General features: G+C 45.0%; 3 protein-coding genes across 7 annotated transcripts; 1 reads left to right on the forward strand and 2 right to left on the reverse strand.

Moving 5' to 3' along the window:
• Positions 1-943: 943 nt before the first annotated feature.
• Positions 944-11,930, reverse strand: nup37 (nucleoporin 37). 5 transcript variants are annotated; one of them, XM_021577169.2, is made up of 10 exons: positions 11,766-11,930; positions 9,362-9,574; positions 9,028-9,152; positions 6,487-6,559; positions 6,132-6,226; positions 2,183-2,273; positions 1,901-2,082; positions 1,715-1,765; positions 1,338-1,431; positions 944-1,179 (listed from the first exon to the last, which is right to left on the reverse strand). In XM_021577169.2, exons 1-10 carry the CDS (start codon positions 11,766-11,768, stop codon positions 1,066-1,068), a joined length of 1,041 nt encoding a protein of 346 aa, XP_021432844.1. In that variant the 5' UTR covers positions 11,769-11,930; the 3' UTR covers positions 944-1,065. The 5 variants fall into 5 exon arrangements, with proteins under 5 accessions (XP_021432844.1, XP_021432845.1, XP_021432846.1 ...); XM_021577170.2 differs by having other exon boundaries at positions 11,677-11,929; XM_021577171.2 differs by lacking the exon at positions 11,766-11,930 and adding an exon at positions 10,947-11,097.
• A 615-nt stretch (positions 11,931-12,545) lies between these two features.
• On the forward strand, positions 12,546-25,127 carry LOC110500052 (PCNA-interacting partner). The gene is given in 12 exon segments (XM_036958469.1): positions 12,546-12,635; positions 12,945-13,181; positions 13,293-13,396; positions 13,940-14,103; positions 14,106-14,122; positions 14,258-14,412; positions 15,673-15,826; positions 15,957-16,006; positions 16,008-16,136; positions 16,268-16,349; positions 23,208-23,353; positions 23,909-25,127. Coding segments are annotated over 12 exon segments (1,350 nt in total). The 3' UTR covers positions 23,931-25,127.
• Positions 23,953-26,459, reverse strand: LOC110500053 (pro-MCH 2-like). The gene is made up of 3 exons (XM_021577174.2): positions 26,133-26,459; positions 25,317-25,458; positions 23,953-24,960 (listed from the first exon to the last, which is right to left on the reverse strand). The coding sequence occupies exons 1-3, from the start codon at positions 26,373-26,375 to the stop codon at positions 24,911-24,913; spliced, it is 435 nt and encodes a 144-aa protein (XP_021432849.2). The 5' UTR covers positions 26,376-26,459; the 3' UTR covers positions 23,953-24,910.
• Positions 26,460-27,549: the final 1,090 nt, after the last annotated feature.

Genomic DNA, 27,549 nt, shown 5'->3' on the forward strand with positions numbered 1-27,549 from the left:
TTAATCCTTGTAGACACACAACTCCATCCAAAGGACTGTGCCCTCGGACTAAAAAAGATCCATCCGTGGAAACAAGTGATTAGCTGTCACTAAATATGATTCATGATCAAATGTAATGCTTGCCCTCTTGTAGTTCTAATGCAGTTAGTAAGTGGTATTCTCGCACATGGGCCGTCCAATAGGATACAATGAGCCCTTGTTTCTAATGGAGTACTCTGCGTCTGTTGGCTTATGGTCCAATGTCTCCCATGCTCCATCTCAGCATCACTGATCGTCCCCACCCACTAGAACGATGAGATGTGTGTGGCTCTTGTGTTTTCTCTTCATCTCCCTCTTCTCTGGAGAGACAAATCACTCATCCCCTCTGCCAGCCAGTAGTATCTGACCTGAAAAGACCTCAACTCCCAGTTCCCTGAGCTTCTCTTCCAAAACCGTATTTCTCTCTTTTTAGTTTCCTGCCCATGTCATAATCTCAAGGATAACCCAATAGCAGGAGCAGGCTGCATGCATTAGTCTTTCGCCTTCCCAGGCCTCACTCTACAGGTTTTATAGGACCCACATGGGTGGTGACAGCTGTGTGTGTGCGTGAGACAGATTGTGTATGGGTGAGTGTGTGTCTGTTTTACAGAGAGTGAGCACCTGTAGAGGGATTGTGATGTTGACCGGTAGAGTAGAGTGCTGGCAGCATTGAGCGCACACATTCCTGTGACCTGCAGCTCACCCTGAGGCGCTTGGCAGAACATCATAACAAACGAGCACTGATACAAAACTTCTGAGAAAGACAGAACCAGCCCCGCTTTTCACAGAAGCCAAGTTCCACCCTTCTGTTTGTCTGGGTATGACAGTTTGTCTGTTTGTCTGGGCGGTCAGTTGTCGGACTCTAAAATAAACATCAAAAGTCCAGGATGTGTAAACTAAGTTCAGAAGTCAAAACAAACAAAAATATGGAAAATGAAATACTTTATTGAAAAATTATGAAAATAGAAATATCCAACCACACCTCATGTCAAACAGTTTCAATGTACATTTGCATTGCCTCCCGTATGTCAATAGGGAGTGACTGCATTACATTTCTGTCATCCAAAAAGAGAGCTTTCGGTCACCGCCAATGACACAGAGTGGGAGGGACCTGTGCCAGCTTAGACCCGCCCCCACCGTGGCTGATCCAATCATCACGGGCTGCAACCCCGCCATATAAACGTAAGAAACCAAGTTCAATACGCATGTTACGTTATCCTCATTTCCAACACTCTTACTGAACATTATTCCCACACTTTTATTACTCAGAAACTGACACACTGTATCTATGCAAACAGCCAAACACACAGCTCACTGACCTGCGGGTGACCAAGGTGATGCACTAGTAACTGACTGCTGATCTTGCCTGGACATCCTGTTGTGGAGAAGAGATTCTCATTGACCCGAGACCACCTGGAAGACATGACACCCGTGGTTACAGTATGTGCCATCACCATTATCATCATCACCACAGCCATTATCATGGACGTCGTCGGCAGCAGCGGTATCAGCCGGACTACCACAACATGCAACACAACTCTGAAGGTCAGAGGAATTGGAAGCATTAAGGATCCTTGGGACATCCCTACCCTAACCATAACCCTTACCTTAACCATTTAACATAATTTCAATGGGGGAGGGACATCCCAAGGATACCAGATAGCAAGGACTTTGGAAGCATGGACAAAGCAGTTACCTGAAGTTTCCTGCTCGTTCTACATGGGCAGGTCTCTTCTCTTGTGGGTAACTATGAACAGACAAATAACCATTAACAAATCCCATGTCTTCATACAGTAGTGTTACACAGCATGTAACGGAGGTGATGGGTAACCTTGTCTGGGTTCAAACCCAGTCGGTCACAAGCATCTGTCCAGACACTCACCTGGAGCGGGTAATATCCCAGATGACCCAGTCGCTGCCCGTCACCGCGCCCACCTTGATGGTGTTGGTGAGGCACCAGTCAGCCGACATGAGCGGCGACTGGCCGCAATCCAGAGAAAGAATGGCCTGCTGGGTAACCAGGTCATAGAACCGTATCGTCCCTTTTTTCTCGGCCACCATCAGCTGTATAGAGGACAAAGTTTTAGTATCACAAGCTCTTTTCACTCGCACTAAGTATTTAAACTCTCATTATGAAACTGGAGAGCACTGTTACTGTACGTACCTTGAAGGCATCTTCGGGATGCCAGCACACACTGACACCAGGAGAGCGTAGTCTAAATGTAGTGGTTTCATTCCCCTCCAGGTCCCACACCCTGTGGGGACAAGAGGCCATCTAGCATGAAAGGGCACTAGCTGGACACTACAGGATGGTCAGAGAGGGGTTGTGCTCAGGGGAAATGAACCGTTTAAGGACCGTAAGAAAATGATTCTCCAGTCCTCAACTACCCGTTTAGAAAACAACCTGAGACAGGAAGTCTGCGATTCAAAAACAACAGGGGCTGAAAACAGGTCCTGTCAAAAATGACAAATTATCAAATCCAAAAAACAAGATTAATAGGCACTCAATTAGCTGTACTGGAGTTGGATGCGCTGCAGTGTTAAAAAATAGCTTCCGGAGTCCAGCCACCCCGTGTGGGGAGGGGAGAGGCGATGACGCGCAGCACAGCGCAGGCAGATGCCTTGGTGCTGACAGCACACAAAACAAAGGATTACACACGCTAAATGGCAGCTAAAAATATCAAAAATAACAAAGACATCATGGCTGGCTGGCTGTTTTTGTCTCACAGGATCCATGTCAAAAAAGCGAAGTTACAAGCCTCCATCCAAACCCACCTTTCCCCAGGCGCCTGAGACGCTCTTCGGAATGTACTCTAATGACTGAGTAGCACACACCAGGCCTGTAGTGATGCCAGTGTTTTTCTGAAAGCACGTAATGCCTGTGTGTAATTTATCTAACTTCTGTCAGTTGTCCAAGAGATGCGGACACAGAGCCTCAATAGTACCACCCTTCTTTCAGGGAAAAAGGGATCTTGGTCGTAATCTCCCCCTTGAGCTGTGAAGACAGGAGGGCGGGGCCATGTGCTGACGAGCGAGAAGGCCGAGGACACAAGGCAAACGTGCGCACGGATGTAATAAATCACTTGGAGAGGACAGGTTGCTCCCAAGACCAGGATCTACTCTTCAACCACATCGGAGAGCCCTCCTCAGCGAACACAAGGCCTCGAATCTCACAAAACATTCCCCTGAACCAGGGAGGAATAAACATGCAAGCGATTTATTTATTTTTTACAAGGACTATGGTTGGGAGCGATGTGAATGCGCTGACTGATGAGGTCATGCAGAAGACATCTAATAAAGGCCCAATGCCCATCTAAATGTCAAACATGTTGGAGAGATGTCTGCAGTGGCGCGGAGGAGAGGATATGATTATGCCCCATCCCAGATGATAACCTCATTAAACAAACTTTTCCTGTGTCTTCCCTGCAGAGGATAAAACACCCTCACGTTTCTCCATGAGAGCTTTTGCATCATGACTCGACAAGTAATGTCAGAATGGCCCTGTGTAGAGTGAGGTGCAGATCCTCCTCCATAGAGCATGAGCAGGGTTGGAAACCTCAGACCACCGCAGGCAAACAAGCATAAACCCTCTCTTCTCAGACCACTCGCCAAGCAGAGTTCAATCGCACGCTACGCCGCATCCGGCCAAGTTGTGGTCCACCACTTTGCCCTTCAAATGGGGAAAGATTATGATTTAAAAATTATATATATTTTTAAAAATGTAATCCTTGCTGAACAAGGTGAAAGGGGGCAAGAAACAAGACTGAAACCAACACTGACAAAGAGATGTGTAATTGCATAACACTACAGCTGACGTGACATCAAGCAATAACACTGGGCTTCATGTACAATAGAGTTGAAAGGCGAGACTGCATTTGAAGTCTGTGTAGATGTGAGTGAGAAACAGCAGCCACACTTTTTCATTTCGGTCAACGTTTTCCAAATGAGCGGAGGAAATGGGAAACGTAGTGTGCACCGTGTGAACTAAATTATGAGAGTGTGCAGGGTAAATAACTTTGGCGACACTCGGCTAGAACGAGGGTTGAGAAAGACAAACAGTAATCCCGCCTCAGAGCCTCACAGGGGAGTCCAGGCAGAGGTGCACAGCACGCCGTCCTCCCCTCCCCGAAACCACACCAACATCCATCTTGATCAGACCTGCTCAAGTGTCTTGAACAATAACACGTTCTTTAGCAGACATTTGGACTGTTGAAATAATTATCTCGGCCATTTGTCATTTTTATTGGATCAGTTTGCTCCTCTCGCTAGAGTTGATGATGGGATCCCCTAGAACAGAGCAAAAAGAAAGTGTGAGAACATGAGAAGAAAAGGAGAAAAGAGGAGATGAAAGACCGGAATGTTGTAGAGTGGACATGGACATACTGACTGACAGATAACTTGACTGACGGGCTACAGTGGGGAGAAAGGCTCAAACTGTTGTGATAACGCCTCAGAAATACTTCCCAAAAGGATGACACAGAGTAGATCATACACAAAACAAATAGTTGAGATCCCGCACAAATAGTTGCAGCAGGTGTCTCTGTTCAAGCCCCTTGAGTAAGCTGTATTCTGCTGATCCATGTCAACACGAAACCAGAGCTGGCTGAACTGAGGAATCCATCTCACTCAACAGAAACATACCTACTGCAAATCCAACTGGAAGCTAACAGACAATGGGAGCCAAGCCCAGAGAGGTTAGGACCTCTAGCAGACACGCTGACCTCCGTGGGAGGCTGCGACCTTCTAGCTGCTACAGGTGGCTACTCCGGCTGGAGTAAAGTTCCCACGACGGAAAGGACAGTGCTGACAAAGAGTACAGCAGAGTTATGGTAGTGCAACCTGCCAAGTAGAGAAGACGGTCCACTGTTCTTTTCTCTCACCCTATCAGGGGTCTCGGTTTCAGTGGGCTGCCTGGAAGGCCCCTCTCCTGTTAACTTGATCTTTCCCTAGTTCCACCTTACTCTTCCTCCTGCGTCCTATATTTTTTCAACGTGACAGAATTTAAATCTTTCTGCAGATGGAGCCGAGCAAGCGTACCCGTTTTCTCTGGCCAGACCATTATAGAGGGAGGCTGAGGGAGAACTGTTCGCTGATGTTTCTCGCAGTAGCAGAGCTTCATCACCAGCCCGAGCTGAGGCCGCTCTCTCCCCACAGCCCTCATCCTAACCAACACTTTAGAGCATTTAAGCAGGGCGGAAGGAGATTGAGGAGATAATTCAACCATGGCCTGTATTTGATGACTGGAAGTGTAACCGCGAGCTCCAGGCTCCTGAAATTATGAGTTTATGAATAGAAAGCAGGTGTGTTTCTCATCCAGGGAGCTTTGGGTTTAAAGATGGATATGAGAGACGTGCTCTTTCAGGCTCTAGCGGAGAGAAAAGTAGGGGCCAGTCATTCATTTCTAAGCTGCTAACTTGATTAAACGTTCTCCCCCTTCAATCACAGGTCAAACAATAAGAGCTCGCATTGTGTGGGAAGGGGCAAAGAGGAAGTAGGATTTGGGCCAGGCTTTCGCCCTGTCTGGACCCTAGCTACAACCCTAGTTACTAAGGTAACAGGAGGACCCTCAGGTTCAGTGGAGGCTGCTGAGGGGAGAACGGCTCATAATAATGGCCGGAACAAAGCTAATGGAATAGCAAACACCGGGTAACCATGTATTTGATACCATTCCACTGATTCCGCTCCAGTCATTACCACAAGCTCGTTCTCCCCAATTAAGGTACCACCAACCTCCTGTGCCAGGATACCCCATGGTTACACCTTTGGCTAACAACACACTCTTTCCTTCCTTGCTCCACTACCTAGCTACTGATTGATAGGCCACATTGGGGGACCTTGTTAAGAGTCAACCCTAAGGAGGGGAACAACCTCCACCAGTACTGCAGCTAATTGGATTTACATATTTAACCAATTACTTTGAAAAGCTGGAGAAGCAGCGGTGTGATTCCGCACGGCAACACCGGTGTGTGTTGTGATAAGCATTGGGTTTCATTTTGGAAACAGTCAGGACTTTCTGCACCATTAACAGAGAACAGAACGCAGATCCAAGAGCTGGGGGAAGACACACTCATATTATTCTTGCTGAATGAGACCGGGAGGAGGTTCGGACTGACCTGCATGTATGGTCATCACTGACCGAAGCGATTTGTTTCCCCTCCGTGGGTTCAAACACTAAGTGGTTGATGTAGCTGGTGTGACCCTCCATCACCTAGACAACCACACAGACATCACCACATAAGATACAATTAACAAAACACTGCATTTGGTGCGAGCCTGTAAGACAGTTCCCTGGCTCCTTATGTGCTGGGTTCTTGATTAGACTAAAATAAAAAGCCATTCACTAAGTGCCTACTGTCAGTGTGCTATATACAAACTGCTTGATTTAAAGAAACCAGAAGCCAACTGAACTGACAGGTGCAGTAGTTCCAGTGGGATCTAGTCGTGAGGGCAGGGGCTCCAGTACTCTACCTTGACTTCATGTTGATTCTGAAGATCAGAAGTCAACAGCCTCACTTTTCTGTCTGCTGCAGCAGTGCAAAATCTGGAGGGAAAGACGGAGAGAAAAACAAACAAAGAAAGAGAACATCAAAACAGAGCCCATCCTACTATAAGACACGCGAACGCACACGCAACCAGGCACACGTCCATGTCTATGCTTGTGTCTGACTGCACTGCAGCGTGGGCTGACACCTTTGGATGTGTGTGTGTGGTAAAGACTTGGACATGGATCAATGGAAACACTGCCAGGGAGATTCTAAGTGCGAAGATAAACATGGAGAAAAACAAAGATTCCTCATGCCATTTGAGCATTGCTAACGCCTGGGAGACGACTTTGCCTCTAATCAGTTGTAGTATATACCAGCGCCTGCAATTACTTACAATTACACTCTCTCACTTACAAGAAAAACACATCACACACATTTGCAGTCACAGGAACAGACGGATTTGGCATGATGTCACGATACACAGCCAGAATATTCCCCCAAGCAACTGGTACAGGTGAGTATACCAACAACTGATACATAGCCTTGTAGTTAGCGAATTGTGGAGGGCATTTCACCCTTCTTTCAACTCAAACCTCTAATTCAATACATACTTCAGTCTTGCAATATGAACTAGGCTATCAAGATTTAGCCTACGCTGCAGGAATATTGTCAATGAAAGAACAAGTGCCAAGTGGGAGAACATTTCTTCATGAGACAATCTTCAAAGAGTTGTCAATGTCACAGGGTTGACTAATGACTGGGTCTGTTTTGGCCCTGAGCTGATTGATGCTGGGGAAGTGTTCCTGACAGTTCCCCAGAATCTACCAGGAGGTTGCTGACTGGACCTCACATGGATGGCCTGGTAGAATCTGGGATCCTCCCAGCGTAAGCCCCCTACCCCCTCCTCCTCCTAGCACCCTCGCCGGCCCCTGTCTCAGGCACGCCAGTGAGAACACTGTGCTTTTCCTGGAAGGCATAACTACGTGCAAAACTAGGGGAGGGGCGGAACTTGAGCGGGGGAGCCATCAGTGTAATAACACGTGCGCACGTCACACGCCGGCCCCAGGGCCCTGCAGACTTAACCACGGAAGGCCAGGAAGTATCGCTATCTTTCCCTTTCAATTAAAGAAACTTGGAAACATCTCCCGCGGGATTACAGCATTCCCATCCACCATTCCAATTAAGAGGAAAACTTTGCTTTCTATGTAATAACGTTCAACTTCCTTTTTTTAATCAAACCACACCTGAAATAACTGGATTGGTATTCCACCGCTACAATGGGCCACAGACTAGAATGATGACTGAGCTTCATACGGTAGGTGAATTAGGAATACAGCTGGGCCAAGACTACTGAGGGTTTCATACCACTGACTGACACAGAGGTGGTATAGATGGATGACCCAGAGACATAGTTAGATAAATCTATGGCTCTGGGATAAGCAGGTGGTCAAGCCGTACATACCTACACGTACCCAACGTTCACAAGAGGCAGGCCCCATTGTTCCTAGAATTTCTAAGCAAACGGCTGGAGGCAGGGCAGAGCTCCCTTTTTATGGAATAATCAGCCAATCCATATGAGAGATGCAGAAACGGTCTCAACATTTAATTATTTACTGAATTCCCATCTCTTCAGTAGGTACTATGATTGAGTGTAGTCTGGAACCAGGGGTGCAAAGGTGAATAGCAACGCATTGGAGTGATGAACCACCCTTGCTGTCTCTGCCTGGCCGGCTCCCCTCTCTCCACTGGGATTCTCTCCACTGACCCTATTACGGGGGCTGAGTAAGTGGCTTGCTTGTGCTCTCTGATGCCGTCAGTAGGACGGGTGCATCACGTCTTGCCAGGCTCTTTTCGCTGTACTCAACTTGAGTGGGTTGAGTCACTGATGTTATCTTCCTGTCTGGTCTTGCGCCCCCTCGGGCTCATGTGATGGGGGAGATCTCCACGGGCTATACTCGTGGTCTGTTGATATCCCTCTGGGTGGTGTGGAGGCTGTGCTTTTGTAAAGTGTGTGGCCCTGTCCAGGGGTATCATGGGAGAGGGACACAGTGTCCCCCGACCCCTCCGTCTCAGTCCCTAATATATATGCTGCAATAGTCTACCTACCGGGGGGCAAGGGTGGGTCGGTCCTATCTGACGTTTTTCTCCTGTCTGATTGGAGTCCTGTGTGATCTTAAGTATCCCTCTCGCCCTCTCCTGCTTGCTTGCTCGCTCTTTGGGCTTTTAGGCTGGGTTTGTGTATAAGAACTATGTGACATCTGCTGATATAAAAATAGGCTTTATAAATTCATTTTACATAGCAAAGATGAAAAAAAAAAACAGTAGTGCAGCTTCAACCCACAGCGGTGGCTGGTCCAAATAACCAACTAACCAAGTCTTCAGTCTGCAACATGAGCTGAATCAGCTGTTACTTACTGCAGGGCTGGAAAGAAAGCCTGAAACAACCAGCAGCACTCCGGGACCAGACACCCTGATGTAAAGACAGAAGACAGCTGTAAGAACTAAAAGGTTTAAGGTAAGCTACCTGATGAGTTGGGGCAGCTTGTCCAGCCGAGACTCAGGGCTCCATGCGAGGCAATCCACACGTAACGCATGATGGAAAACACGCAGTGTGGTGAATTCAACCCCCTCTACCTCCATGTCCTCCTCCTGCACAAACAGTGGTTAACGTCACACATACAGCAGTGGTTTACATCACACATGGCACCAAAACACAGACGGTTTCTAATTTCCTTGTGTCCCCTATCCATGCCTCCTCAGAGAAGAACCTTGGGAGGATCTTCTCTTCAGATTCATTTTGAGAAGGGAGGCTAGAAGAGAGGACATGAGGAAGAGGAATCTGGCATGATACCACTCACCTGGAAGCGGCAGGTGCCAACCACCACATACTGGTTTCCTCCATAGGCCAGGAGGGCAGCTGAGCCACTGTCAAAGGGGCTGAACTCCACCACATGGACGTAGTCGTCACAGGGCACTGTGTAGCTGGCTCCTCGACCAGAGTCCTCCATGCTAAATGTATTTTTGGTGATGTTTATGTCCGGTGTATTTACTCTTTGGTTTGACTTTACCACCTGCATCAGGATTGAAGAGGGGTTAATATTAACTTCCTGATACAGAAACAGCACATCTGTATTGAAAGCCAAAAATAATACTTCCGTATGCATACTCAAGCGAGCCAAAGCTTAGATTCTCCAGTATTGGGCTAACTCGTTGAGGGGGATTCATATAGCCTAAACCTTAATGTGCCTGTTTAATTTCTGTGGTAGTCACTGAGGAAATCACTTTAGGGAGTGACAATAAGATAACCATGAGATCAGAACTTCCCTAAATGCAAAACCAGTCATATAGATCCCTTGCTACAATTTGACTAGGAGAGATATACCAGAAACACAGACTTGCCCGGCTTTTCTAGGAAGGGTGCGGTGAAACACCCTTCTTCCGGCACATGTGGGTCGGGGAGGTTGTTTAGATGGAAGTTTTTTAATTGTGTGAAAGGTCATAGGTGACAGCTGTCAGTGATCACATAATGGGACATCATTCTTGCTGTTGTACTGACATCATGTAGGCTGTAGGTTCCCAAACTGTACGTTCCCAAAACTTTTCACTCAGACCCCACTTCCAGCATTGGGGAACATCCCCCTGCGGGTGCCACGTCCATTTCTATGGGCATAAGCACTGTTCGTGACACAAACTGTTCACCCCTCTTGTTGGCAGAGAGAAAATGTTGCTGTTTTAAAGCACTAATGTGCATTCATGTGAATTGAGTGACTCAAACATTACAAAATATATGGGCAAAAAAACATTAGCTGACATGGGCTAGTTGATCTGGACATTTCTGATAAGTTATAAATAGGTATGCAATGATTGACATGACAAGAAGAAAACTGACAATGCACTACCCCCCAGTTTGAAAACCACTGGGCTATTGGACTCAAGGTTAACAGCTAGGGGGATCCACCAAGTGAAGGCAACAGAACACCATTTCACTACACTGGATCATTCAGTCTCAAGTGTCATTGATTGCAGTCTTAAAGGGGCAATGTGCAGTTTGAACAATTACAGAGCGGACCACACTGCCACTGATTTGGTAAACAGCTGCGGGATGGGGCTTGAGAAATGCAACCACTCAAATTCATGGACAGAGCTATGGATGGAAGTACTGACCATCTATGACAGGGGTAGGCAACCTTGGTCCTAGAATGCCACAGGCACTTCATGTTTTTGATTTAACTGACCTGGAAGACCAGGTGTGGTGAATTTAGGCAATCAGGGAACTGATCAATTAACTAAGTAACTAACTCAGTGTGGTGCCTAGTTGGGACAAAATCCTGTAGTATCTGTGGCACTCCATCCAGTAACAGGGTTACCTACCCCTGATCTATATCAAAAGTATAGGATTAATCAGATTTTGAAGCTATACAGTAATAAAAAAAACAAGCTTACATTGTGGGTTCTGATTGGGGTGTGACAGTTGAACTAAACTCACGAGGCATCTACGAGTTATATTATTCAATAATCAATGGGTATGCAACAAACAAAATATTTAAAAGGTCTAAAAATTATTGTAACTTCAAATTGCCCTTTTAAGCAGGCCAGCTAATTACTTTAGTTAACGTACTGGACTTAGTTCGTTCTAAAATGTTTTAGATAACCCCGTATCCCAGGAGTTAAAATATGTCTGGATAGGCATGAACAATCCAAATATATATGTTACACATAGAAGACAGGCATATAGTTAGTAGGTTAGGGTCAATGAGGCATGCCCTGGCTATTGCTAGCTCAACAGTGCACAAACGGTCAGTACTGTAGCTAGCTAGAATACTTAGTCTACCTAGCTATCGGCCGCGAACTATCTTCCTTGTAACCACCAGAAAGGTGGTAGCCTTGGCTTCAGGACATGCTCTGATAATGTAACATTGTAAAATGCTATGTAACTAGCAGCCCCACTGTTGTAAAAGCTAGCTTGCAATATAGCAGCGCTTGCTAACTAGCTATTAACGTCTAAACACGACGCTAGTTAGCTGAAAGACAGCTAATGTCAGTCAGGGAAACTACTCAAACGCTAGCAGCCTACAACACACTAAAGCGATTAAAAGTGATGACAATATAATACAAAATATTTAAACTAATAACGCGGCATTTTAACTAGCATATAGCTCATCCATAACCATACCTACGCGCGCCTTTCAGCATGTTAGCTACAACTTCTGCCCCCCCAAAAAATGCATTCGTTCCCCAGTTGATGTCCGTGTTGGAACGTACCATGCCATTTTATTCTTCAATTCTAGGGGGACCACACTGAGATTAAAAACGCAATGGTTCAGCGCTTTGACACGTTACACACTATTGATATATTAAAAACACGTTATAAAATAATAATTAATAAACGTTCTCACACGAAACATAGTCAGACATGCTAAAAACAATATTGGGTTCTGTGATAATGATCCACAGATAGCGATTGAAACAACATGGGCGTGGTTAAATGATGACACAGAATCTGATTGGTCAGAGTGGTTATTTCGCAGAATTTAAAAAATGTCAACGCATCAGCTGCCTGGAATTCTACACTTTATGCCATGGGGCAAAGGAAAATGGTGGTTTTTATAGCTACTCATACCATTCTGCAATGAGGCTGAGAATTTGTCATTTTTTTAAGATAATTTCCTGCTATTCTACACATTTTGCCATGAGGCTGAGATTTTTTTTTTGTTGCAGTTTTACAGCTAATTTCCTGTTATTCTTAGCATATTTGATATGGCTTATAATGTGTTCATATTCTATTGGGGACCATGTATATGCTACAATATCAGTACTTGTTGCATTTACAACCTAGCATCTACTGATTTCAACTAGTTTATAGCTGTGGATTGACTGCATTGTTTGACTGTAATAGTGGCAGTTAATTTTTTAAATATTATTTTTATGGAATCATTCATCTAAAGCTGGCTATCTAACAAACAACATACAGTGCAGACATTTTTCCCATTCATTATTTCACACCATCTTTATCACAGCACTGGTAAACCATGGTTGACCCAAATGGCTGGTCTTTATCCCATCAGAAGAAGCTTCATGTCCATTCTGGTGTACCATTCTTGCGTACCACGTAGGCCCCCCAAGCCTGCTGTGGTACGCCAGTGACTGTGGTCCTAACAGACACGGGGATCAAAGTCATAACATTTAGTGACAACACGTTTTGGAGGTACGCCATTATGGCAATGAGTTTATCTGCACCCCTATTATAGCCATTTGGGCCTGGTTTCCCCTGATCACATGGTCAGGAAAGACTCCTGACCCTATAATAATAACATAATTTGTCCCACCCTTGGTCCCACCAGACTGTATGGGAGGATAATTCACCATGAACTATGCATTCTGATTCCCTTCACAGGCAGCAGTCATGGCTTTAAGCCATCTGCTTTTGCTCTCTTCTGACAGGACAGTGGAGAGTTCACTGTTGCCCTGAGCGACGTCCTGATGGCCTGGAAACACTTACTATTAGACAACCTTCACCTGCCCCTTTACAATGACTCTTCCTGACCAGAAAACTATGACATCATCAGGAAAGAATACGACTCCTTTCTGAAGCGCACCAACACTATGGACTTGATTGATATCCGCTCTATGTACAAACAGCTGAGGGTTGATCCGGACCCTGAGGAGCCTCTGAGCTCAGTGAGTATTAGGCCTGATTGAAACTAGGATGAATGACCTAGTCAGCTGTTTGATATAGTCTCGAAGGCCAGTTTCGCTAACTGCCAAATCTGTGTTCATGTTGTTGCCAAGGTCCAGCTGTTTCAGTCCAGTAACATGGAGACCTATGAGGTGAGGGATTCCCTGTCCCAGGTCCCCTCGACTCATCAAGCAAGTCAAAGCCATACAGCACACAGGTAAGCAGATATGTCATAAGCATGTATGAACATGTCAGCATAGTGTAAGCAAACTGACTCTCCATTCTCTCCTCACATAAGAGAAGGTGGTTTGGCCAGAATTTTAAATGTTACATTGGCTCATATCGTTGTGCAACCAAGGTACTTTCTTTCACTCTTCCCTCTCCTTTTCCCAGTCAGCCTGGCAAGCCTTTCATTCTCTCTTAGCTTTTCCAGTCTTTCTCAGGCACTGGAATCTGTCTCGCTCTTATTAACAGGAACTTTAAATCATATCACTCAGATTTAAGAGCGAAATGTGAATTAAATTACCAGGCAGATGTTTTAAAACGCAACAGACATTGTGGGCTAGGACATGCGCTGCTCTCTCCAGGCTGCTGCCCTGTCAACTGTCTGATTTATGAGTGGGTAGAATACGGGTTGCTACTGTAATACTGCCTGGGGATGATGAGGTTTTTGAAATGTTGGTTTGGGTTGAAGATGGTGTTCTGACTTTAAATGGGGCCGTGTGTGTGTAGTTTGTGGCATCGGCTGTTGTTTTTAAAGGCTGCTAAATCCCCAATGGGTAGGAAAGGTGGCGAGGAGGGTCTTCTGCTCCTATCTGGATCAGCTGGTCAACTCCAAGAACGACATGGCCCTAGCGCACACCCTTGACACCCCTGGCAGATCGCTCGGACGTGTAGCTTTTACTGACCTGAAGCACGGAGCAAGAACATGTCACTCTTCTTGGTAAGAATGACAAAATGGCCTCTACACTTTCCGTGTCTGTTTCCTATCATTACAGTGACGTATGGGTTTAGCCAATGAATGTTGACAACATGACAATCCTATGATCGCGTAATGTTAATCATCTATATATTGCAGGCTGCGACATCATTTGCCAGAGCAGTCCAGCTGGGAGGAAAGGGCTATGCCCCCGCTGAGTCTGACCCCCTGAGGAAACATGTTAAAGGCCTGTCAGACTTTGTCCATTTCACAGACAATCTGGAGGAGATATTGGGAGACAACCCTAACCCAAGGTACTCAACCAGCTTGGTTGTATTCATTAGTGCACATTGTAGCAAAATGTTTTGGAATGGAAGGTAAAACCCAACCTTTATTAATGGATATGTTTTTGTACTGTAGTCCCTCCTGTTTTGTCTGTTTTTCTTCTGTTTGGTGCCTAATGAATACCACCCTGGCCTGGCAGACTCCATCTCTGCTTACCCTTGTCATCAAATCCCACCTGCCTATTGCTGTGTACAGATCTGATTTTCCCCTAATGACTTCTGCCCCAGGTTCTCATGATAACATGTGAATTACTAAAACATGTTTATCTCGGCGACATCAAAGTAAAATTGACTAAAAGTAAAAAGATAATATGTTCCTTCCTTGGTTTGATTACTTAGTTAAATTATCATCAAACTTTAAGATTTCATTGATCACTTTCATGGCCTGTGTATAATTACAGATTGATTCAGGTTTTCTCCATCAAGCGTTTGGCAGTGCCACAAATGTGGTTAAGAGATTGTTTGGTCATTCGATGAAAACGTGTGGACTGAACTTTGATCTAATGCAATGGGAGAAGCCATGCTGTGTCACAACAAGGCCTCATTTCCCCTGAATTGCAGTAGCAACTACAGCGCTAGATGATTGACACCTTGGCACTCAGATATATAGCTGTAGAGTCCATGATATTGGATGTATTGTCCCAGTTCCCTCATAGCAGGGGCCTTCTGGGTGTTTATGACTGAGGATTTTCTCCCTGCTCTGCTGTGGTGCCTCTCTGATGGGACACTGGACTGATCTGATGCCAGAATGGCTCTTTCAACAGCCTGCACCCCTACCTCCCCCTTCACACCCTCAGTGGAGTACTGTATTTCCACACACAAACACCTTCTCTGAAGGGTTCAGGGCCTCTTGTTCAGCTAACATCTGGTATCCCAGATGATTCTCTTCCAGAGACTCACTCCCCTCATCATAACTGGGTCAGGGAATCTAGCCTGCTCCTTCTCCACCCCACCTTGCTACAGTGTTGACACTTGCTGCTCTTTTCACACACCCCAATAATGTTGCAGTCACTTCATGGTCAGTGGTGAATGAATAAATAAAGGTGAAATAAAAAAGTGATGAGTGAACCCTTAGAAAAAGGGAGCGTCTTTATCATCTTTCTACCCGAGGCCTATAAGTAGAAGGCTGCTTGACTTGTCTTCATAATGGATTAGATAATTACACATGTTTTATTATATTTTATGTACACATGTTTTTCTCTATATTGCTGGCGTTCGTCTGGTGACCAGTATCAGGGCAGCTCTGTTGGAGGGGTGGGCCAGTGGAGATGTCAGCTGCAGCATACACAATGAGACCGCCAAGGACCTCAAAGAGCAGATCGCTCAGATCCACCTGTCCCACAGACTGCAGTCGGCTAGTGGGACAGGGATCAGCCCAGCCAGGGTATGACACCTTTCTGGGCCAACGGATCCAACCTCTCTCAGCCTACATGTGGATCAAACAAAAAGGGCCTTGACATATACATGAACGCCATCATCTTAACACTATATGGTTTTGTGTATATCCTTTTCAGCCTAGATACCATGCTATTAACCACACCACTGCTTATGGAGGTCGGGAGACTGAAGGTCCTGATAGCATTGCTGGATGAAGATGCTTTGGCACCGCCATTCAGGAACAAGGCAGTCTTACTCTCTGCGGATCAGGCTGTCCTCAGTGTGGAGGAGGGGACCTGCATGCTGTTACTGTTCCGGTAAGCCTCATCTCGCACGCACACACACTAATCAATGCTTAATATGCTAATAATTCATAGGTTTTCACAGCCTCTCTAACTCCTAACTCATAAACAGCTGCTTTCAGTCTGATTTGCTTCTGTGTCCTCAGATCCCCTGAGGTTCCCACGGGCTCCTCTCCAAAACCCCTGCAGCCCCACGTCCAGGAGCGACAAGATCAACTCAAACCCAAGGTACACACAGCCCGCCCACCCTCCAAGTAGGACCAGGAGACCGAATACGAAACATCGAATCAGATGTCCAAACATTGAAAAATAATGTCTTTGCGTTCTGTAATTTCTCCCCGGTATTGTATTATTTATTTGCTCAGTTGACGCCCCTCATCTTATAACTGGCTTCTACACGTTCACATTTGTACAGCTGTGTTTTTGCTCCCGTTAATCCAGTGTGTTGCTCTGAGTTGAGTCTGGGGTATAGAACTACTCCTCTACAATCGGGGATTCAAACCGGCAACCTCCCAGTGACACGTTTTGTTATGCTTCTCAACAGGGCTCCACCCTCTTGGTTTGATAAGTAGCTGGTCAGAAGATGCTCTACTCTTCTGTTTTTGTCTATCCCTCTGAGGTTTTGCCTGTTTACTGTGGTCATTGTATAGCATCCCTAGATGTGTTCTCTTTTCAGTCATTATCAGTAGGCCTGGGACAATACCAGTATCGTAATATTTTTCCATAGCAAAAATGAAAACACAAAGCAGAATTCTTTGGTCCTTTTAAAAATATATATTTTTTAAAGGATACAGGTTGTCTGCTGTAGCTTGGAGAAAGAAAATAAATGTGACAAACAACATGTTTGTTTCCAACATTTGGGTTCTTTTCCTAAAGTGGAACCCGCTTCATGTTTTTTGTTTTTTTCCTTGCCACGATACTATACTGGTATCGGCCCAAATTATCTGGATATAAACGGATTGATATAACCAACGGATGTGGAGAGATTCTCAGTTAGCAGTGTGGTGTTTGCAGCCTGGAAGGCTGTGGGCTTATCGACTTGCCTCCGTGTACATGTTTGCTGTTTCCACGATGCGCTAGTAGAATTGGGACCTGGTGCTAACATGCTGTGCTCGTCAGTAACAAGTATACCGTTCCACAAATGCAACCTGGATGTAGAAACTGCTTACTCCTCTAAAAACAATGACAGTTTGAGATTTAAAGGGGCTGGGTTGTTCTGTCTCTACATGAAAGACTGCTTGAACCCCTTTCAAACATGTGTGCTAAACACATTTTGTGGAAATGGGCTCCTTTATTTGATTGCGCTAGCAGATGTCACTTTAGCTCCCCACATTCTGGCCGTCTTCCTGTGAGTGCGCTGTAATGGTCCCTGGGCGGCTCACCGCTTCCTGAACTCGGCGGGCGGAAGCTTTCTGCATCCACTTCACTTTAAAGATGCCATATCAGTCACTTAACTCGACTAGTAAGGGAAACTTGAATGGTTGTTGTCTGCTGAATGTCTTTATCAACCCGGGCCCCTGTCCAATAGTTTCATCATACGCTGACGGCAGTCACCTGGCACGCGTGCAGATGGTCACATTTGAGTTTTTGCATTGTGGTTCTTTTTTCTCCATGCTTTTGTGTCTGTTTCAGACCGATTAAACACAGCAAGTTAAGTGAGCTTAATGATGTATTGAATTGCATAATTTGGATGAATAGTATGATACATTATTGATTGGCGTCTCTGTGATAATTTGATCTCTGTAACAAGATGCCTTTCAATGCTTTGACGTATTCCTCTTCCCCATGAAATGAAAGCTGGCTCATCATAAGAGGAGCTGCCATAAGAACACAATGTGTCTGCCAACTCCTCACCTAATATCCTGATCTTGCAGGTGGGCTATTGGGCTTGTGTGCGTGCATTCAAAAACAAACACCAGACCCGAGAACAGAGCAATTGCTTGCACCTGCTGTTCCTGGAGGATGGGCTTACCTTAGCCTGGCCAGGCCAACCAGTCTATAGAGGTTGTTTTAGGACAGCCTCAGAAGCGGTGCCCCCCCCCCCCCCCTTGTCATCCTCTCCCTGTAATAGAACTAGATGCTGCTCTTTCCAGCTGCTGTAATTGGATTAAGTGTGAGCTGTATGTCAGGAGGACGTCATGTCAGTCTTTTACCTCTTTGCCTGCGTTATGTTCTCCCCTGTCCGTCATTATTTCTGGCTTTAGCGAGGCGTTTTTATCAGCATGTAACGAGGGTACGTGTACATTTCATGCTTGGTGATCCGAGGGTTAAATGTTGTTTTAGGTGCTCGTTTGAGAAGTTATTTTGAGTTCTTTGAATAGCCTTCTCTCTGGACTTTAATTTCCCCCCTTTGCTTTACAGTCCCACCCAGTTTTGCACACCGTTCTTTTTTCTCCACTGGATTCCTCCTTCCCTACTGCGGTTCTGCTGCTGGCCTGGAGGGAGAAATCTTTGAGTTGTGATAATCCCCAGCAGGCCAAGATCAAACAGGGGATAAAGGAGTGGATCAGCCAGGGCCCGGTTTCCCGATAGTGATGGAATTTAGGCTTACGGGTGTTTTTAACGATGACTCTTGCATGTTACATATTTAGCCGTTTTAGGCGTCTCCCAAAACACAACGCAGAGAGAAGGGTCGTGAAGTGCATCTTGGAGCATGTGTCGAGGATGATGGGAGCGCTGCTCTCGGATCCGCTTTCTCCATTCAAATATTTCCTTAATTATAAAAAGTTATTTCAAAATACTGACAACAGATCAGCTCCGAGAGATATTACCACCCATTGCCCCAAATTTTGACACGGTTTATTGTAATGCCTACCCAATAAAAATTCATTTAAATCGCAGATTTGGCACATGATACAGTAGGCTACACACCATGCAATGTATTGAAATTATACAGAGTAGCCTACAAGTAGAAACATGTATAACTCAATTGATTGAACATAACATGTATATTTCAATGTTATCTCGATTTTCATTTGTAGCATATTTTTATACGTCGCTTGTTTGTCAATTGCAAAGACAACTTGGTAATTATGTTATCCGTGGTCAGACGGATAAACCATGTGATTTGCGGGGATCTGTCTATAAAGTGATGCGGGAGGGCAAAAAAGCACCTGACGCATTTCGCTGTTCTACGAGTGTGAGGCAGGCGTTAGATTACGAGCGTTTTCAAGTGCAACGTTAACGAGACAGATTTAACGCTACTCCTACGAAGGTTCTAACAATGAATGTAGCTTTAAGATGCTTTTGAGAAACCGGTCCATGAGCCCTATCTACGTATGTGGTTTGAGACGTTAACGGGGTCACTTTGTTCAACTCGAGAGAGCCAGTTCCATTGGCAATTTTAGCATGTAAGTATTGGTGGGGCTAACTACCCCAATCGTTTTTTTGTTTTTTTTTAAGTGCATGCCAGCAAAGCCACTCACTACACAACACTAAACAATACATGAATTGCACTATAACTATAACAAACGGTGCCCACAAGCTGTTAGGGCCCACATAAAGCTTTCCCAACAGCAGAGTTTTCTTTTAGCACCATGGAGTTAACCTTTACCACCACTTCACCTGGATATCAGTGGAGCCTTGTCTGGCTGCGAAACAGTTAATTCAGCCTCATTTACTGCCTTTAAAAAAAAAACATATCTGATATGGCTGACTTGCTTAAACAAATGTGGTTTCTACTGACAATTGAGATGTTCAAACTATGGCATAAGGGAATGATGAGCGGATGAGGCAATCTTCAATTTTGAGTAAGACTTTTAATGAGCGAGTTAAGACTAGTCTATTTCAGCACTTTTCAAATGTACCGCGGCAGAATTCAGAACATGGGCAATTCTTACAGTATTCGCACTGTACACCATGACCTTTCCAAATATATTTTCCAAGTCAGAGCTTGTCTTCAGACCCCTTGGCTTTTTCCTTATTTTGTTATGTTACAGCCTTATTCTAAATTGGATTATATTGTTTCCCCCATCATCAATCTGAACACAATATTCCATAATGTCAAAGCAAAAACTGTTTTGTTTTTTTCTCAAGTTTTGGCAAATTGAAGAAATTAAACAACTGAAATATTACATTTCCATAAGTATTCAGACACTTTAATCAGTACTTTGTTTAAGCACCTTTGGCAGTGATTACAGCCTCGAGTCTTCTTGGGTATGATGCTACAAGCTTGGCACATCTGTATTTGGGGAGTTCCTCCCATTCTTCTTTGCAGATCCTCTCAAGCTCTGTCAGGTTGGATGGTGAGCGTGTCTGCACAGCTAGTTTCAGGTCTCTCCAGAGATGTTTGATCGGGTTCAAGTCCAGGCTCTGGCTGAGCCACTCAAGGACATTTAGAGACTTGTCACGAAGCCACTTCTGTGCTTTGCTCCATTCATCTTTCCCTCAATCCTGACTAGTCTATCAGTCCCTGCTGCTGAAAAACATCCCCACGGCATGATGCTGCCACCACCATGCTTCACCGTGCGGATTGTGCCAGGTTTCCTCCAGACTTGACGCTTGGCATTCAGGCCATAGAGTTCAATCTTGGTTTCATCAGGCCAGAGAATCTTGTTTTTTTGTGGTCTGAGAGTCTTTAGGTGCCTTTTGGCAAACTCAAAGTGGGCTGTCCTGTGGCTTTTCCTGAGTGGCTTCCGTCTGGTCCCCCACCATAAAGGCCTGATTGGTGGAATGCTGCAGAGATGGTTGTACTTCTGAACAACTTCTCCCATCTGCACAGAGGAACTCTGGAGCTCTGTCAGAGTGACCATCAGGTTCTTGGTCACCTCCCAGACCAAGGCCTTTCTCCCCTGATTGCTCAGTTTGGTGGTTCCAAACTTCTTACATTTAAAAATGATGGAGGCCACTGTGTTCTTGGGGACCTTCAATGCTTCAGAAATGTTTTGATACCCTTCCCCACATCTGTGCCTTGACGCAATCTTGTCTCTGAGCTCTATGGACAATTCCTTCAACCTCAGGGCTTGGTTTTTGCTCTGACGTGTGTGTATTTCCAAATCATGTCCACAATCAAATTTACCACAGGTGATGATCAATGGAAACAGGGTGCACCTGAGTTCAATGTCGAGTCTCATAGCAAAGGGTCTGAATACTTATGTAAACAAGGTATTTGTTTTATTTTTGATAAATTTGCAAACATTTCTAAACCTGTTTTCGCTTTGTCATTATGGGGTATTGTGTGTAGATTGGTTAAAACATTTTATTTATTAACTCTTAGAATAAGGCTGTAACAAAATGTGGGGAAAGTCAAGTAGTCATAATACTTTCCAAATGCACTGTATGGCTGATGAGTACCGATACATTTTATCTTCATATGACAAGGATTTACCAGTAGAGTGTCAACTTGATTCACAATTACTGCTTGCTAGCTAAGATTTTGAAAGTATGATTTTGACATGATCAGTCCAATCAAAGCTACTGTTGTTGTAATGTCATTTTATCTGTGGCCAATGAACTTGAGCCTTCTTGGATGGGCACTTCTAATGTAAATCTATGGCAGCCCCCAAGGTGCTTGAATTTTCGAGCTCTCCTCGTATACTTTGCGGTGGCATAGTGTCCCCATGAGTGACAACACTGAGCCTATCACGGCACAACTAGAGAAAATTACCAACACCTACGCTCCATATTTTCCGCTGGCCCAGCACCACAGAAAGCACTAGGCTGAAACGCCTGCATTTTGGAGCTGCCTTAAGAAAGCAAAAAAGAGACCACGTTTGTATGCGGCTTTAACTCCATGATACTTTTTTTTAAAATTATGTTTACATTGTCTGCAAACTGTTGTGACACTTATTGCCAAAATGACATGCAAAAACTAAAAATATTGTATTTTAGCTAATCCGGTGCAGCTCTGCCCCACCTGCCCTGAATGACAGGTCGCCACTGGCCAGTTCCACAACAGTGCTCGCTCACCTTTAAGCCAGATACATTTCTACAGCAACGAATACTTCAGAACTAACCTGATCCAGGCTGGCAAACTCCATTTATCCTGAATGAAGCCATAGTTGAGGACCAATTAAATCAGATCCCTCCCTCTCACAAATATTGAGTCAACCCCTTAATTTGAGGAAGACTACTGATTTAAAAATATTTGATAAAAATAAAATGCCTCAAATTACAGGCGTTGGGCCAATACCCGAAAGGTCGCTGGTTCGACTCCCCGAGCCAACTTGGTGAAAAAGCTGTCGAGCCTTCGAGCAAGGCACCCTAATTGGTCTGGATAAGAGCATCTGCTAAATGACATGTTAAATTACACATTAGTATTGACAATGCATTTGAAACTTCACGCAGAGTAAAACTTGTATATGACGTAATGCTATTTTATCAATAGGAGTGTTGGGGGGGGGCTTGTGCATTGATAAGCACAGCAAAACTATATTTCAAATAAACACTGCACTTCAAGCCTATTTCACACCGTCGCCTGCGGAATTTGCAATGACTTTTCATTCATTTTGATTTCGGCAGAAATTAAAGTGTGGCACTGACTCGCCCATGGATTAAGGTTTCGGCATTGTCTCGATGAAGAGTTTGGCGTTTGACTAGCCATGTGCGACATGCATGTGCAGTTACGGCGGACAATCAATATACACTTTTGTGGTATGGAGGAAGCCTGAGAAGGAGAAGTTAACTGAAGCTGGCTAGATTTAGAAAAACCTGAGTAGCTCTAGCTTCAATCATAGTACACTCCTGGGGCTGCTGCGATCATGGGCTCTGGAGATCAGACTCACTACTTTTTTTTTGAATGATTTAAAAAAAAAATTAAAAAAAATTATGGGCTTCTAGGTTCATTGTCTAATGGCGGCTTGGCTGAGAAATTGTGACGTAATGAAGTTTTTCCTCCAGAACTTGCAACAAAATAGTTTAGATTAACAAGCCTGTTCCTGGAGATCTACCATCTTGTATATTCACTCCAACCCTAATCTAGTGCACCTGACCCTAATAATTAGCTGGTTGATAAGCTGAATCGGGATGGTTACAACTGGGGTTGGATTGAAAACCTACAGGAGGGTACCTCTCCAGGAACAGGGTTGAAGAGCCATGATAGTTTCTCTTTGATTTTTTATTTTTTATTTTTTTTTCATCCGATCTCAGTTTGCCTCCACGTACCAGGACGACTCGAAGCCACCGCGTGCTGGACTTCCGCAGCATCATCCAGGGCCCCACCTGTGTGCAACAGGCTCCCAAGTGGACCCTCACTACTGTGGACTCCACCTCTGCCCAGCTCCTCGACAGCAGAGGTAAAAATGTTTAGTTGTGGCATCATTCTCCCTTTCTCAGAGACCTGTAACTGCATGTACTAATCTGCATGCATGCTGGTGAACTGCTCCAGATTTCCTCACATATAGTGCAGCGCAGTTACATACACCCCCCCCTTCAGGGATTGGCTTCTATTCCCTCTGACGCCACAGATTCGGATCGATGCCCAGACCCACCTTCCCAGCCCTGGCCTCGAACCCTGCCCAGTCCCAGCCCTGGGACTGGTACTTACGATCAACCTTTAAATGATTCCCCATTTTATAAAACCTGGCCGCCCCCACATCTGTAGTAAAAACCTAACACCCCCCCCCCCCTCCCCCGCCTTCTTTCTGTGGGAATCCAGGCTCTGCGCCATCGGTTTACATGACAAATGTTCACTTTCAGCCCGCTAGAATAAACACTCTGGCTGTTAAACTGCAGGCTAACGTCAGCAATTTTATCCGTTTTTTTTTTTTCTTTCCCCTTTTTCCTTCCTCTCTTATGTCAATTTTTTTCGACCCCAATTGTTAAGCTCTATTACTGTTTCCTCTCTCCAGTGGAGGTTTACCCAGAGGCTGAGAGGAAAGAGGCCCAGCGAGGAGGCACGACCCGGGGGGTTGCCACAGCGCTGGGGCCCAGGAGTGGAGCAGGCGGGGGCGGTCTGAAGACCAACATCCAGACAGAAGGAAGCAGCAAGGCCTGTAAACGGAAGCTGGTGGATTGTAGCGAACATTGTGGGTCAGAGAACCAGCTCCCTCTGAAGAAACCCCTCCACCACTGTAACATCAACCAAATTGTCAGGGAAGAAAGCCCCAAGTAAGAAGAAACTGATTGCCGGACAGGGCAAGCTCACCAGCTTCTTCAGATTGTGTAAACTATTCATTGTCGTGTTGAAGGAGAATGCAGTACTAGAAATGTTGTTTTATTTAATCAATGGTCTGTCTTCTTTGAAGCTGAATGTTCCTGTAATCAATTGCACTTGTTTTTCCCCCAGTGGAGTTTGGCCTGATTTCAGAGGCTTTATTGTACTTTCTATTTATTTTTTGCCTCTGTTGTGCTTTCCAACAATTGACAGACATCATCATTTTGAAAGAAAGATCGCCAGCTGTCGTGCGTCTGTGGGAGAGTGTAATGCAATGATGCAGAAGAGCTGTTGAGGCAATGTGGAAAGTCTGAGAGTGGTTAAAACCCAAGCAGATCTGTTTGGGTTTTAAGCGGAGGTTTGGCCTGCAGTTTATCTCCCTCTAAGACAAAAGGCCCACCGCTAGACACTTCTCCTCTCTCACATGCATCTTCCCTACTACTATCATAAACGGTATAGAATTTCCTATTTTCTTCACCTGAACAATGGTGACTTTCCAAATGTAGCTATATTATGTGACCCAGAATTGACATGTACAAATGTTTTCAGGTTTCTCAAAACATTTTTAATAGTTGTTTTATACATGATTTGTGTTTTAGAACCATGCCACAGGTGTAAGGAACACATAAGGAAAGTGTGTCATGTTTTGCAGGAGATTGACAGGCGGCAGGGCAGCAGTGTAGGATCCACCACACTCTTATGCTTGCGAACAGGGTCGGTACACTCGTCCGATCATGCATCGCAGCACTGGAGGGAATAAAATTGGTAGAATTGCAGTGATTAAAAAATAATAATAATTTAAGCATTAAACTGTTTTTAATAGTGATGTCATAACCTTCAACAGTCTTCAGTTTGTTTCTTTTATATGTCTGAAATGTCAGAAGTCCAGCTGATAAAACTCTTGTTCCAAGTAATGAATGGAATATCATGGTGAAAAGTGTCAACACCCTCATTGATGGTTTTAATGCCGGTATCGTGTCATCGAGTCACCCATTTGACATGCTGAATGACGGTGACCTGGATCTTTCTAATGCCCACGATTGAAAGGATACAGGAACCGTAGAAGAAGAAATAACAAAGGGAAGTCGCTGGTCGATACTTACTCTCAAGGTCGGCCTCCCTGCGCTCTACTTTCAGGCTATATTCAGCAGGAGAGTGATCTGTGGCTCGGTCGGGGAGGACAGGAAGGGCTCGGGAGAAAGCTGTGTTCATGCCACGTCTGGTGTGCCCTTTCAGTCCAATGTCCTGTGGGACAGAAGACTAGGTCACTGTCTGGCAGGCTTCCTTTAGTGGATCAGCCAGCCTCTACATTAGTATTCTCTATACACTGATGATTCTATTGCAAAATCAGATTTGGTGAGCCAAACCCGAAGGTTATCTAGCTTGCATGATACAACAAACATATAACAATACACATGAAAGGGCTATAGAATCCCATGTCAAAATTAATTGGACTTTGGGATGGTGTTTTTCCTTTCCATTCATTTGGGATTGATGCATGCCATTTGCCAGATGGACATTTAAGAAGCGGCACAGATCTTCTGGGTCTCAAACCCCGGCCTTCTGGAGTCTGGTCCTGAGCCAGGCCATATGAAACCTGTACGAGAGGGGCCCCAGTTATCCAGACATCTAATCTGCCCAAGTGGCTTTATAACCTCTCATCACTCCTGTTCCAGTACAGCAGAGATAACCATGTCCATGACTTGCATGACATACAGATGCCAGAAACTGAATCACTCCACATGCCTGCCAAACCTTTGATGGAACGGAGACATTATCGTAGATTTTGCCACTGTGGGAATCTAATCAAGATAAACACCTATCCTTTTCATCTATGTTTGATGATGGCTCAAGTTTTAGCAAATGTAAAATGAGGAAGGTTAGTGTGATGATGGACATGGATGACGGAGGATACTTACTGAAAGAATGATGATCTTTGTGTTGCTGTCGTCCAGTCCGTTGTCCAGGATGAGGTCCCGTCTGAACCTCGGGGCAGCCAGAGCGTTGTCGCTCATCATGTCTTCGCCTAGTATCGATCGCAGGCTCTCCTGCTCTGTCCTACCCTCGTCCAGCTTGCCTGTCTGTACAGCAAAGACGACTGAGCGGGTGTTAAACTCAGAGAACAGCACCAGTGTGAATATAACAGAGTATAGGGAGATCATGATTCCTACTATATTATCTTGGTCCTAACGGCCTTGCGAGGGTAATTGAGAGTGGACTTTAGTTGCGCTCACCCTGTGATGACTGTTGATCAGTGGCCCATCAGCTCTTTTTATATCACGAAAAGCCAAAACAGTGGGGGGGTTTTTTAACCATTGTAACAAAGCCGTCAAATATGTGCGTAGAGGAGATTTGAAGTCTCCTGCTTAGCTTGGCCCATATCATCATAGAAAAGGGTGACATGTCAAAGGTCATAGCCAATTTGTATAGCTCCTTTATGTAGTCTAATCAGAAGGCAGGGTAGGTGAATAATAGCTGGATTAGTGTCAGATGTAAGGACATGCTGGATTTGGAAGAGGGGGGCAACATCTTTTCCACAGTCATCTTTTCCCTCCTGTAGAAGGGGTCTCCTCGGGCCCCTCAAAGATCATAGGTCTCAAATTGGTCTCACTTCTCAATGCTGTCCACTTTCAAAGGTGGAAAGTAAACGGTGGAACATATGCCTACTGTGCAATCTGAAAGAAACCAACAGATTGCCTACAATGAGTTATCGTCACCGAACTACATCAATGGCTACAGTTATCAATGCTCTGTGGGGAGAGAATATCATCCAGGGTGAACAGTCCTGGTATGAATAGAGGCTGGGTCACTAAGGTCATGTCATCAGACTTCAACAAGACCCATAGAGAATGAAAACAGACCCAGGTAGCATCAACCGAACTGACCTATTGGTGATTGGGTATACACCCTTACCGGTTGGGTATTACAGTAGGTGGGAGGAAATCCCTGACTTTCCTGACATAACCTAAAGGATACTCCAGGTGCTAGTTATAGACTATGTAACAATAGTTTATTCTGTTCTGATCCCATGGTCACAGGTCAGGAAAAACTCTGGGTTCTAGTCATTAGAACCTTGGGTGTTAGCTTCATTGCCCCCAGGACCAGGCCCTGCCCATAATGAGAAGCCCATTGACCGCCATCTGTGGCTTACATGGCTGATCACATCATGTTCACAAGGGTAATGGCTATGAGTTTAGGGAAATGAGCGTGGAATAGTTTTACAAACCAAAACTAAAGGCCTTGTTGACATAGCTCTCCCAAGCTCCTCTTCAGTTCAGTTAGGAAAACAGACAAGGGCTTACCTTATTAACATCACAGTAGCTACAGCAGAGGGAT

Source organism: Oncorhynchus mykiss, chromosome 21 (assembly GCF_013265735.2).
Source record: "Oncorhynchus mykiss isolate Arlee chromosome 21, USDA_OmykA_1.1, whole genome shotgun sequence".
Classification (NCBI taxonomy): domain Eukaryota; kingdom Metazoa; phylum Chordata; class Actinopteri; order Salmoniformes; family Salmonidae; genus Oncorhynchus; species Oncorhynchus mykiss.

Bases quoted from the DNA above. Each gene is read 5' to 3' on its own strand.
- nup37 (XM_021577169.2), bottom strand. The intron at 6,560-9,027 runs GTAGCTTACCTT...CTTTCCCTCCAG, and splicing joins AAGCTGCCCCAACTCATCAG to ATTTTGCACTGCTGCAGCAG. The intron at 2,083-2,182 runs GTACGTACAGTA...TCCTCTATACAG, and splicing joins ATCCCGAAGATGCCTTCAAG to CTGATGGTGGCCGAGAAAAA.
- LOC110500053 (XM_021577174.2), bottom strand. From the start codon at position 26,375: ATGATCTCCCTATACTCTGTTATATTCACACTGGTGCTGTTCTCTGAG. The intron at 25,459-26,132 runs GTAAGTATCCTC...TCTGTCCCACAG, and splicing joins CAAAGATCATCATTCTTTCA to GACATTGGACTGAAAGGGCA. The intron at 24,961-25,316 runs GTAAGTATCGAC...TATTCCCTCCAG, and splicing joins CAGGGAGGCCGACCTTGAGA to TGCTGCGATGCATGATCGGA.